This window comes from Xiphophorus maculatus, chromosome 4 (assembly GCF_002775205.1).
Source record: "Xiphophorus maculatus strain JP 163 A chromosome 4, X_maculatus-5.0-male, whole genome shotgun sequence".
In the NCBI taxonomy this organism is placed as follows: Eukaryota; Metazoa; Chordata; class Actinopteri; order Cyprinodontiformes; family Poeciliidae; genus Xiphophorus; species Xiphophorus maculatus.
In genome coordinates this window covers 7,280,874-7,294,638 of record NC_036446.1, presented here as the reverse complement: position 1 = coordinate 7,294,638, position 13,765 = coordinate 7,280,874, and the positions used below count along the sequence as shown (strand labels likewise).

General features: G+C 38.7%; 1 protein-coding gene across 1 annotated transcript; it reads right to left on the bottom strand.

Annotated features, from left to right (window-relative positions):
• Nucleotides 1-557: 557 nt before the first annotated feature.
• LOC102227987 (ribonuclease P protein subunit p25-like) lies at nucleotides 558-2,814 on the bottom strand. The gene is made up of 2 exons (XM_005812995.3): nucleotides 2,450-2,814; nucleotides 558-2,279 (listed from the first exon to the last, which is right to left on the bottom strand). The coding sequence occupies exon 2, from the start codon at nucleotides 1,947-1,949 to the stop codon at nucleotides 1,110-1,112; it is 840 nt and encodes a 279-aa protein (XP_005813052.1). The 5' UTR covers nucleotides 1,950-2,279; nucleotides 2,450-2,814; the 3' UTR covers nucleotides 558-1,109.
• Nucleotides 2,815-13,765: the final 10,951 nt, after the last annotated feature.

The window sequence follows — 13,765 nt, the reverse complement described above, 5'->3', positions numbered from 1 at the left end:
AGCGATGCATAAAAAAGCAACTTGAAAAGTCAGCATCTATTCCATTTATTTTCTTCTCAGAAGCTGCATGTCACTGTTTAAAATTTTGCCTCTGTATACACCTGCGTTTTCTGTGTGATATTTTCTTGAGAAATAGAAGATGATTGAGAGGAGAGAAAAAGATGACAAAAGATGCGCTGCTGTACAGGAAGGCCTGCAGGCCGAAATGAAAAGGAGTGTACCTTATTGCCTTGGTTTCATATTTTGCAGCAACAGTGCAGTGTAAAGCTCTGTCAAGCCTAGTTTAAATCCTTTTTCTCCTCTGTGTTGTGTGATGTTATATAGTTATCTTAATGATAATCTCTGCCTGTATTTCTCCCCCTGGCATTTCTGTCAGGCTGGGTTGGTTTGGTCCTTATCAACAGCTTTGTCATTAAATCAGCTTTTCTACAGACAAATTTCACTGCTGGTACTCTTATCAAAACATCAGCACACTGTGATTTTTTTTTTTTTTTGTTCCATTAGAGCTTTGCATAGTGATGTATGAATAAAAAGATAAAATGCAAAAGAAAACTTAATTTGGAAAGAAAATGTTTATTTTTGTGGGAAGATTGATAGTCAGACAAACTAAAATGGTACATTTTTTCATTTATTATACCACCAATACTTTCTGATTATTTCTTTTACAAAATTGCTTTTATTTATTTCTTCATTTGAAAAGCTCAATTTCAGAGTACTTATGAACAAAAGGTTTTCATACCAAGAAGTAGTTTTATCCACAACTCAAACATAGTTGACTTGGGCAATCAATGGCTTCATTTTGATGTTGTTGTCATTGTGGGTTATGATTTCATTCTGTTCATCATCACACAGTAAAAGCACACATTATCACAGTAGTGATGTCGGAGGCCATAAATCTGTTCTGTGAGTGCTCTTTGTACAGAAGCAAGCTTTTCAATCTCAGTCAAACTGACCTACTGAGGCTTGAATTTGGGATTCAGTTCTTCTAAGAAAGCACTGTTCTGACTGAGTGAATGTTCTGATTGTCTCAGCATTGTGCTAGACTGGAGTGCAGCGCCAAATGAACTTTGCTGATTCAATCCTCTCCACTGTGACAAGGGTTTAGCCAGTCAGTTAGGAGGAAGGACTGAGACCTCTTCCTCCAAGCACAGCTTCTTACAGTGAGGGAAGCCGCTGTATGGCAATTGTCCAAGAGGTCTCTTGTATGTTGTTTGTGCTGAAGGCTCAGTCCCTGCTCTGTCCTCCCACAATGCACTTAGAGTCTCTGGAGGCTGATAACCTGGCTCTTGTGGATCCAGAGGATCCTTAGAAAGAAGGATGCTGATGGAAGGTACAGTCCTGTGCACTGTCATCTCAGATGCCGCCCCCTGGTTGCTCTCCCACACTTCTTTCACCACTTTGTACCTTAGCTTGGTCATCTGATGCAGGCAGCCCACTTTTCGTTTCATAATCTCAGCACAAGTTATCGTCTTTGTGACCGCGCGACCTGACCCAGTAAAGACAACCTGCCTGAGCCCGGTAACGGTTCCACCCACCGCACTTCCAGTCTTTTCTCCTTGCATCCGAGCCATAGCAAATCCCATTAGGTTGCGAATCTTGCTACCCTCCTTGACGCGCATCTCCAGCACCCCAGCAGCCAGACCTGGAAAGGGACAGGGGCTGTCCTCCTCAATGCGGCCAACTTTTTTGAAACCTTCCTGGCCTAGTTTAACTGCTGTTGGAGAAGCTGGCAACGCTGAAGGTTTTAGCGGATTAGAATCACTGTTGAACACTGCTGGCTGCATTACAGCGCTTGTGTAAGTTTGACCCTGATAAAAGGGGCACGTCCCCGGATTTAGTCCATTGGCAGTTTGGTTTGGTCTCTTTACCTCCAGTCCTGGTTGGGGTTTGACATTGTTGTTAGCCAAGCACTGGTTATGGCCACTAAACACTCCACATCCCGTAAACATTTCTGCAGTCCCTTGTGCGTCAACGAATTGTTAGTCCAGACACACACGTCTCCCTCATAGAGTACACCATAACATAATTTTCTTATGCACTTGGCAGTTCTCCTTCCAGTCAACAGCTGTAAAGTTTTAAGACTTCATATGAGAAATATTACTCACTCCCCAAGAGCGCTATCAACAAAGTCTTTAATGTCCCCTCTCAGAGAAAGCTGGAGAAATAAGATAAACGCCTGACTGATGAGTTAAAAGCAGTGGTGGGACCTTTCAAGATGTTCTATAAAGAGCTGCTCATTTTCAAACCATCAATGTCTTTTTGGAATGTGTTCCAGATTCCTATGAAAAGACACAAAAAAAAAACACTGGAAGGTAAAATTAGCCTTTCCTTCTGTTACATTTATTACTAGCAATTGTATCTTAATTTCTGCACATACTACAGTGTGCTTCGAGTCTTCTTTAACAAAACTTTTTAAAAGAGAAACTGAAAGCTCTTATCAGGACTCCACCTTTTTCTTTTGCGGTCCAATCCAGCGCTGATGAGTCTGCCCTGCTGATCATCTTCTCTTCATTTCAGAAGTGACCTCTAGGATAGTTTGTATTTTTATTTTCCACTTATTCCTTAAGACTTCTGAATTATGTTCCTCCAGCTCAAGTTGGTCTGTCTTTCCTCTCCACGTGCCCACTCTGGAATCCGCTGCAGCTGAGACCAGGGCTGCACAGAGGTGTGCAGCTCGGGTGTAGTCCCCAGAGTTGTATCTTGTCTTCATTGATGCTCTGGGAAGTCTGTTCTGTTCCCTACAAAGAGACATAAGGGACAGGAGCTGCCTCACAAATGCTCACAGGAGGAGTGTCTGTGTGGCTGAGGGGGAGCAAGAGGGAAAGGGGAGACAGCCCTCTTAAAGGCGCAGGTCTTTTCATCTTTTAGACGAACACCCTCCCCTCCACAACTGAAGCCTGCCATCTGAGGGAAAAGAAAAGGGAAGGGCTACTGCGCCCCTTTAAAACCTGGAATGCAGATCCCCGGCAACTTTGTCAATCTCTTTAGAGGACGTTCCAGTGTTTAATGTACATGACTGATTAAACCTGAGTTCTGAAATAGAGAGTCAGTCAAGCTTTAAAAATGCATTTTCAGCTGCGAAACAATGAATTAAATTAGCTGTGTTATAATTGAAAACATCCTTCAAAGGGCTGCTGAAAGTCAGCGGCATTAAATTGCACTGTACTTAGGCGTTATCCTGTTAGATGTTTGTGGCCATTTCAATTTACATAATGCAACATTAATAGCTTCATTGTTGGGGCAATCAAGTGGCGCGGTAAAAATGTCTGTCTCTTAACGCATGGATTGCTATATTGTCACAAGCTGGGGGGAGCCCTTGTGATCAAGGGCACAAGGACCACAAAAAGCATGGAAGCATGACTGCCATGCTCAAGGTGCTGTAATCGTAACCGTTATCATTAGGCTGGCTTATGGGTGCAAGTGAAAAGATAGCGCTGACAGGTGAAGTAATAAGTGTCCTAATGGAGTTTCTGTCACCAGTGGAGGGCGCTGGCTCGCACCCTACTGTTCCGAGCCGAGCCTCGACAGCTGTGCCGTTGCCCTGTTCAGCCCAGTCTCCTGGTCGACAGGTGGATTTGTTTTTGTGTGTGACTGACAGATAAAAGAATGAGTAAAGACAGCCCACTGAGGCTGAACCTATAAGGCTGAGAGAGAGAGAAACAGACAAGTCCTAACTACTCTCTGCTCTGTACATCCCCTGGTGTGCAGTAGTGCACGCACAGTATAAACTCACTGTGACTTTCTCGGTCCATAATATGAGCCTAATTCACACTGGCATGTGTATTATATTGGATCTCTATGGTAATCAAGGAAAAAAATAAGGAAACTCCCCCCAAGTCCCACAGCTAAAGTGGAAACCTCTTTTATTAGCGGAGCCTGAATTTAAGCAGAAGATGTGTAGATTTGTTAGATCTGTTTGAATGATTTACTGGTTTTTGTTGTTGGTAAATTCATTTATGTAAGACAGCGGTGCTATTCATCTCTGAAAGCATTCCAGGCTCTGCATGAGACAGGGTAACAAATGTCTGTCTTTTTCTTGCCTTTTTGTAAGCTAAAAGGAAAGAGGGAGAAAGAAGACAAGGGGAGGAGGGGGGTGTCTGTCGCACTCACCACTAAAGTGATCATTCTGTTGTTTGGGAGAAATTACCCTCATCAGTCATACAGAGATGCACAGCTGCCTAAGGGGATCTGGTAATGTTACTGCATAATAAACTGTGTTTATGTGTGCACACATATGTCTATGTTCAAAATGACAGAAAGAAGGCATGAAAGCCGTGGAAAAAGACAACGGGTAAAAGAAATCTAATTTAAACACAGAGAGGTTAAAAATTATGCCCTCTAATTATTGATTCTTTTTTTTTTCTATTACATGACGTTTGGGTATTATTTCACGGATTAGGCATGAAAACAGGAAACTGTTTTCTTGTGGGAATGGGATGAATCACATGGTGGTTTCTGCTGGAGAAAATATGTTTTCTTCCGTTTCGATGAAATAATTGTGAAACTCTTCGAAGCCGAAACATGTGAAAGTGCAGCGTATCGACCTTTGTAAGAGGAGCCTTTTTCCTTTAAGTGCCTTCGTTTAATGACAGGTTGAGATGGTGCTCATGCTTGGTCACCCAAGTTTTTACACCTCCTCCACATTTCTGGCCTCTGCCCCCGTAGCTCTCTAAGCACTTACTCTTCACTTTATCTGACCTTGGTTGGCATTTGTGACAATCTTGGAATTCTCTCCAGCACGCTGACTCCACTGCCGTCGTTCATCAACCACCTTCGGCTTTTTCCTTATACCCCTCTAGGATTTAAGTAAAGAAAACCATTTGTTCGGAAAAGATTTGACAAATACGAATGGCTCTTTTCTCCCATGCCTCCTGACTTTGTATTTCGGGTGTCTGGAATGGATGATGTTGTAAATTATTAGGCTTCAAACTATTTGTAGCATCACTGCAGAGTCGAGTTGTAGCAGCTTGTTGTGCTGCACGTAACCACAGTGTCTCACTGTGACAGCCGGTCTCTCACTTTACGTTAACTGCAAGTGTTTTCACGGTCATCAACCAATGGTGGCCTGGAGGCTGTCATTTCACTCTGTGTGTAGCTCGCCCGCAGCTCGGTTCTGCCCCACAAACTCACAGCCGGCCCTTGTGGGGCGGGGGGGGGGGGACTGTGGAACATCCACACCCACACGCATATGCACAAGCTCACACGCACGCTCACCCCTGCACGCGCTCTCACACAAACTTTATACTCAGCATAAGGCAAGCTGTTGGAGCAATTACAGAAACATGACAGAACACGATGAAGCAGGCCCCACTATCAAAAAGGAAATAGAGTGAGCAGAGGAAAAATGATGACGCCATTAATAACGGCGGAGCTCAGAGGCTCGCGGGAAAGAGGGGGTGGATGACCCTCTCTTTGATTTCCCTGTGACAGCACTTTGAGGTGCAAATGGTTATATTTGTATTAGTCTGTTAACGTTTAAATTGGCATGTTTTTCACGTCAAAAGCAAGAACACTGGCAAACAAACAATGCATAAATTGGCGTTTTCCTGTCACTCAGACTTCTGTTATTTGGGTAAATGACTGATAAGTCTCTCTAATCCTCCGTCTCAAGCCACTCATGCGTCTCCATCTCTTGTCCTCCAGCTGCTGCTTTATACAGTCAGTGCTGCAATGCAGATGTGTCACACATGGGACCAGGAAACTTTCACTGAAGATGTTTTTGGAAAAAAACATGACAGACACAACGGAGGGGCATGAAAGAGCCACAGGTAGGAGGCAGCAGAAAATGATGCGATTATACAGAAAAAAATATTAATTCATAAATAAATAGTACTACCTGAAAAAATAGATGCAAAGTAGCAAAAAAAAAAAATAGAAGAAAATGAAAGAAGCATTTGAACTTAGCTGTAATAGTGTTTCAAAGCAGTTGCACCTTAAAGCAAATGTTTGGATTTCTTTTTATAGGCTCACTCTGATATAAAACGGAGGATTTCTGCCTGCACATTCAATTGAAACAGGAGAAGTTTAACCATATTGGCTCATGCTTTTAGGTATGTTGGATTCACAGACATTTTTGATTAATTGTACTATCTTTAATTTCCGGTGGCAGTGGCATTTAAAAACAGCATGTGTTTATTGCTCGTGTTTTGTCTGGCCTCAGGGTGAAAGTTAATGGACTTGATAAAAAATGTTTTGATCAATTACATTAAGAATTAATTTGCCGTGTTATAATGAATGCAAAAAGCTAATGAAAGCCTCACAGGTCTTCCTGAATTTTGCAGATTTAAACCAATTTCTGTGTATTTACAGATGAGCCACCAAACATACCATAATATGTAAAATGTAGGTTGCTCATAAGGATTCCATAGCAACCAGAACTGTTTGCGTATAGAGAGAGGCTACTCACTAATTGTGTTGTGTTTTCATTGTGGGTTCAAGAGTTCTCTACGCTGTCAATGTATTTTTTAAATTTTGATTGACCTTATTATTTTCATTCTAGAAAACTCTGTTTGGAACATTGTCAGTTTTATTGTATTTGAGGTAAATAAAATTATCTAAGTTGTAATGATTAAATCTATTTAGCTTGACAGATTGTCTGGTTTAATATAACACATTGCAGGAAATACAATTTCATTTTATATGACTATTTAAATAGCTCACTCTATTGAGATCTAATGAGATCTTGTATCTAAATCTTTCTTCTTCATAAAATGTTTGACAGCAAAATAATCACAGTCAAATTTATCTTAGACTAAGATGAAAATGTGAAATTCGACCCAATTATGAAAAATACCTGAGCTTTAACATATAACTTGTTTTCTCCTTCATCTGTGTTGTAAATTTGTGCGTAAACAAGTTCAGAGCCAAGAGGTTTCATCTCAATTATTACAACTGATCATTTTAAGCTTCTCTTACTCACATCGGGACTCAGGTTTGTCCATAGAAATTCAGACTAATCCGATACCAACAATAGTTTGATTACGTCTTTGGGTCAAGCTTTTACGAGGGCTTCCATACCAAATGTGGCACCAAATCTACTGAACTTTAAAATAAACAAATTTCCATTGCATGCTTCAAAGAACATTGGAATGAGCCCAACTCAAAGACAAAATTTGTTGAAATTTGTGATGCTACAGATAACAATGGAGCTCAGAGATATCTATTAAACTACTCTAGTCTGAACAAAGAGAAATCAGTGTGGAAGAAGAGTTTCTTCACAACCTCCATGCTGCTATCTGATGCATTTAATTTCATTATAAATGTCTCTTCATGTTCTTTTCCCTCCATATCTGTTTCACTATAAGAGGTTTGCTTTTATAGTTAGTTTTAGCACAGTAAAAACACTGCCTTTCAGATAAAACATAGCTATTATCTACTTGTAGCTTTGAAAATGCTGTTTTTTAAAATTAACCTAAAAACATATTCTTAATGCTGTTGTTAGCTAAGCAAATATGATTTGCCTTAAAGGAAATTCAGCAGCTACCTTAACTTCAAGTCCTTTAGTATTTTACCTTTTGTGCTTATTATCTCTTGTCTCTTTCCATCACAGTTAATGTAAACACAACTATATTGTGCAACTATAAACATATCTTGTGGATACATCACTTCCTGGGAAATGGTATTTAGGGAATTGAGGATTTTTAAAATGTGTAATCTTTTGAGTCATTTGAAAAATATTGCATGTTTGAAACTTTGACACTGCAGTCAAGAAATATATTTTAGCTTCAATGATAATTTGGTGACTTTTTGACGTACATCTTGAATACATTATGAAATGTATTGTAAAAAACATTACAATCTTTTTTTGTATTTTTGTTTTTGTTCATTTATTTCTTTCATGATGAGTTCTTCCCCATAAACTCTAGATTCCTGAGATCTGAAATTTGAGACTTTGGGATTTTCTAATAGAAACCAGAAGTCAGGACTGACCTTGAAGTTTAGATTGGGTTGTTTTCTGCATTTTGTGCATTGCCAAATCAATAAAGATTTTGTATCAGTGTCACATTTGTGCAGTATATATGGTGCCTTCAAGTCCCAATGCTCATGCAACGGAATATTTTAACATGTCTAAAAATGTAAGGCAGCCTGGCTTAACTAGAAATCAACTTACATGGTACAGTATTAGGTGCGTAGAAAAAAAATTATGAAGTATTTTTTTCTTAAAGTAACGTATCTTCTTAAACCATTGAAATGCAAGGCACATATGCATAGTGTGATGGCAATGATATTAGCTTGTGTCTATTCTGTTTGCTACATTTTAAGCTAATCTTAATAAGACCAACACTGTCCCAACCGTAAAGTAATTAAAAATGTTCTTATCTATCCAATTGGTGCAGACCCAATACTAAAGCTAGAGATTAAGTTGATAGTTTTTTTGTCTCGTTAGTGAGCGCAATAACACTGCTTTCATTAAGTCTGCAGGATAAGATAATTGTGTCAAATGTTTTAATTGAAACTGCCCTAGAAGATCTAAAAAAGAATTTAATCAAAATAGCCTTTGTTTCCAAAGCTTTCAGTTTGTATCCAAAATGTAATCCATTTGCTTTTCAGGAAAACATAAGTGAGATTTATGTCAAAAGGCAGTCTATAAGGCCAGCTTGTATTCAAGCTCTGAATACAAGGTAAGCTTACATAACTTGTGTAAACTGTTTAGGTTCAATTCTTTGGGTTTTTTGTTTGTTTGTTTGTTTTAGAAATGAACACCATCCAATATTTTCCAGACTGACGACTATCAATGAATTTGTGCCTCGTCTGTTTTTAAATATATTTAGATTTTGCCTTTTGAGATTGTAGAACATATTTCATATTAGCTGACAGGTTGCATTGAAGTTATTTACTGATTGGACAAAAGTAGTCAGGTCTGGGTTTGATGAGTAAAAGGCCACCAAAAATGTGGTAAATTATAGTTAAATCACCTTTAATTTCACAAGGGGGGCAAGTTGTTTTGGGTAACTTATTCCCCTAATAAATTACATTATAATGTAAAAAAAAATAAAAAATACTTCCATTTAGTCAGCCTTTCTTACTCAGATTTAAATTTTACTTGATGGTGAATCATTAAAGTATTGACAAAAAAGCAGATGCCAAAAAAAATCTGTAAATGAGCGAACACTTTTGAATACTTATTCATTCCAAATTAACAAGTTGGCAGAATCTTGACTTTACTGCTTGTGAGCTTTCAATTGATTGCTACGGATGTTTGTTTACATCAAGCATAAAAATGGATGCAAAATAAGAGGCCACTCTTTCCTTAATTTAGGAATGCCTCGTAAATTTCATCAATATTTACCCAGTGTGAAAAAAATTTAAAATCTCTTATAGTTGGCTAATGGTAAAGTTTTGACTGTTACTGTTTAGTGTGTTTTTTGTTTAATGTTGTACCCTAACCCAACCTTATTGACAACAGTGCACTGAATCATTGGCTTTTCAACAGGAACATGAGGAAAGAGTGTGTCTGTTTGTTTCCCCTGGTCTCTCTGTCACTGAGTTTCCAGATGGCCATGCTCCTCTGTAATCAACTGTTCATAGCCCTAAACTTCCTAGTGCACACATTTGCATCAGGTCAAAGCACAATCTGACACGCTAGGGGAGGAAGAACTGATCCAACCCAGCATGCCATGAAAATAGTATATTCAAATTCCTGTTTTTACTTTATATACTAATTTAGTTATATAAATTAGTAAATTATAAAGAAAAACCAAGAGGGTGATTTGGCTAAGAGAACATAGTAAAGAGATTACATGCAGATTAGGCATTATGTGTCGCAGTGTCACTCGTTGAGTCGACCTCTATAAAGACCCTGTTCAGGTCTCTTGCTTGATGACTGATGTTAGAAAACACAGAGGTTAACTTTATAGAATATGTTCAGAGGTCTGTGGAAGTTTTATTCTGCATTTAATTGCATCAGTGAGCAATCATTCTCTGCCCTACAAATCTTTGGTAAAGCTCTGCTTTACAATAGAACCATAATTGCAGGAGTTTAATTGCCTGCCAATGCTCTGCTCCCACTGCCTGCTTGCATTGAAGAGCCCAATAATTAGAAACAGGGAGGAATTACGTGGCAATTTTGTCTTGGCAATTATCATAATGCAAAAGAAGTGCCATTAGTATTGTTAGTCCCACAGTACATAATCCTTTGACACTGTCAAGTTCCTCTTCTGGCTGCTGGGTACAACAACTCTTGATTTCCCTGTAGCCTTTGCACTCCCCCAGTCTTAATTTTATTCATCAGCTATTCGGGCCAGTTGGTACATTTTGAGTCAAACTAGCAGACTGAACACATCCGTGCCTGGAAGGCTGGGAGGATTAGAAGTTAAGCATTAACACTTTCATTTAAAGGTATATAAATTGGGTGTTAATCCTCTTCTGCCTTGTCAACCATGAAATTGTGTTTGATTTAACTGAAAAAATAACACAGTTGACAGGAACTTTATTTGCCTCACACTGGTCTTACATTGTGATTGAGCAAACATTATGATAGAGCAAAGAACAATGTAGTTCAGTTTTTGCTCATTTAGAAGTACTGTTTTATATAGCTTAATGTATCTTATAGCTAGGTTCCATTTAGATAAATTAATCACTCATGTCTAAGAGAAATTCTATGAGATTCTAACAGTCTTGTCTGTCTAAGAGGCTAAAATTCAACCCAAAACATTTTTGTGATTGAAATACTGTATCTTCACACTAATTTCTGGAATCTCAAAAGCTAAATCTTTTTTTTAGTTTTTTTTAGTTTAGTTTTTAGTTTAGCTTAGTTCTTGAAGCTGCTTTAGTTATAAGTAGGAAAGCAGCTTCCTTTTATGTAATATTATAAAGAAAGCAGTTTGCTCCCTCGCAAGTTTCTTTTGTTTGTGCTTTTTTGGGACACATGTGAAATCGACTTTTTGAGCTTTAATTCATGTTGTAATGTTATTCTCTCCTCAAACACATACCTGGAGTGTTGCTTTTGATTCTTTTATAAATGTTTGGAAAATCCTTGAATCTCTCATGGCAGTCAATCGAGGATTGCTTGTTCTGACATATATAAATTATTTTTCAGTCAGCTCCTAAGAATGTCTGTAAATGGTATAATCGGTAATGATGGCTTAGGTGAGTTTGGTTATGAACAGTTTCCAAAAATCAATATTTTACTAATTTCAGGTCCCAATTTGAAAACATGCACCATAAATTAACTTTGTTCCTTTGCCCCCTGAACACTGACTGTCTTGCAGTGTGCATGCATCAGTTAGTGTCTTCTTAACTGCAGAATGAGTTTGGTAATTTAATAAATATTTTTGTAGTGAAATGTTCACTTTGCAAATGGTCCCTCACAACCTTGCGGGGCAGGTCATGCATGGTTGTGATATGCCACAAACAAGACATAGTACGCATATTTGTTTAATGGGCAATGGCCGGACACACTGGAGAACGCCTAAATGGGAAACTACACATTCTAAACAAGTACAAATACTTGTGACTATCATTATTTTGAAGTAAACTTTCACACAAAACAGCCTGAAGTCACTTGTAATAACAGGATTTGGCAAATGTTTCTAGCTGTGTTCATGACACAGTGTTTTCTGCAGCCATACACCATAAATAAATCTAATGAAGAACAAATATGAAATATGAATGAAATATGAACTGGTTGACTTACAATTTACAACAAAATTGGTAACTGACTGACATGTTATTTTGTAGTGGATAAACAAAATTGTATGAGAGTTTCAATAATTTTCAGTCTAAGCCAACTCAATACAGGAATATTTTATTCTAAACCACTGTTTTTTATAAGGAGATATAAACTGTGCTAATTAAAAACAAGACATAAAAATCAAAAACAATATAAGAAAACCACTAAAACATCAATGCAGTTTTGTGTTCTGTCATACGAACAATGGGGCTTTTTAAATTTTTGCTTTCAAGCTAACTTGCAGTTTTCCAAATCTTTTCTATGCTTAGCACCACACTTCAAATATGAGTTGTACATATTCAGCATTGTCATAAACCTTTTGGGCTTGTTACCAAAATTTGCAGGGATTTCTTACAAGCCAATGTACAAATGTTGAAACTTGTCACATGTGGCTTGATTAAACAGACAGTAAAGCGAACTGAGTTATGAAATCCACATTAATAAAACTGATTTGCTGAAAGTATTTCATTTTGCAGTATAAAACATTGACATTTGAAAGAAGACAGAAAAGAGGCAAAAAACAGAACTTATTAGAGAAATTTTTATCATCCTCAACTGCACAATGCACAATTTTAAATCTCTCATGGAAGCACCAGAGTGATGCAGATCGTAGAGGGTTTGCATGACCTGTTTGTTTACTGAGCTAACTGCATTAGATGAGGCAGTTTAGTAGCAGGGTATTATCTCTGAGTGGAAAACAAAAAGGGGCTAATACTCCGCTGAATAATGAAGAGAAAATGACTTTGAGAATCAGGAAGTCCTTCGCCATTAAGGGTGAACAAGTCTCTGTGGCTCTCAGGCAATCAAGCAATGGGGTTTACAAAAGATTTTAATTTGAATGCATTATCCAGAGTCCTTACCGACCAAAAGGCAGCCAATTGCTTTGACAAAAGATACGCACTGATAAGTTTGAAGGTCAGCAAGCTGCTCCAGCTGAGATATCAGCAGCTGGTGTGCTGCATTACACTTTGCTTACAATAAAATATGTTCTGAAATAAAATGCAAATACAGATTAGTAAGTAGCTAAGTGGTGCAAACACTTTTAAACATTTAAAACAAGTGTGCTATAACTGTTTTTACACTCCAGGAAAGTTTGTAATAGGTAAGATGGTTCTACTCCATCATACAGTCAAAACTCTCACAGCTTAAAAATTTCAAATCCCAAGAACCAGAAGAGCTAATGAGGCCCTATGTTGAGAATAAAAGGGGGATTAATGAACAACACAGTCTGAAGAGACAGGGCTCGTCCAAACCCCCTAAACTGTATGCATATACTAGGTGAGAATATTCTGAGCCTTTCACACGTCACCGCAGTATTGAATGGACGGTGCTGCGCTCAGAGGAGCATTCTGCTGATGGAATCAAAACCCCTTTCACAGATTCAAATGAGGTGCACTCAGCTGTGATTGGTATTGGAAAAGCATTTGTCGGAACAGAGGCTCACAGAAGGCTTCTTAAATACAAGGCAATCACAGTGTCTGACGTGGAGATGAGGCAAGAGGTGTGCCTGGACTGCAGAGTGGAAAACAGGACAAAGGATTATGATGGTAATAAGCAGTAAACCAAAACAAAGTCATCCCCTGATCCCTCATTCTCTCTCTCTTGCCCGTACTGTTTCTCTATCTCTCTCAGCCCTAAATCCTCTCACTCACTCTCACAGTGCTTTTCTCTCTCTTTTTCTACATCACACTCACCACATATTGACGGGGCCCATTTTTCCACTGCACCCGAACTACAATTTAAAACTCATTTCTCATTATTTGCGGTGAATCCTTACACATACAATTTCTAATCTGTCGAATGCTGTGATGGAAACCAGCAGAAGCACAGGTTTTTTTGGGTTTTTTTTTATGCGGGGGCCTGACTCGTACGCCTAAACGCAATGTCAACTCTTCCACACCCGGCTGGCCACATTTTATTATGGGCGTCAGCAAATCTGCATGCTGTCATCTACAAACCCTTGTGGTTATGTCCCTCCTGCCCCCCACAACTCCCACCCAGCCCAACTTCAGCTAAGCTTGTGGCGTACAGAGTAAAAGTATTTTACATTCCAGTGAAAATGCGGAAGTGCAAATCAGAAACTCTTTCTATCTC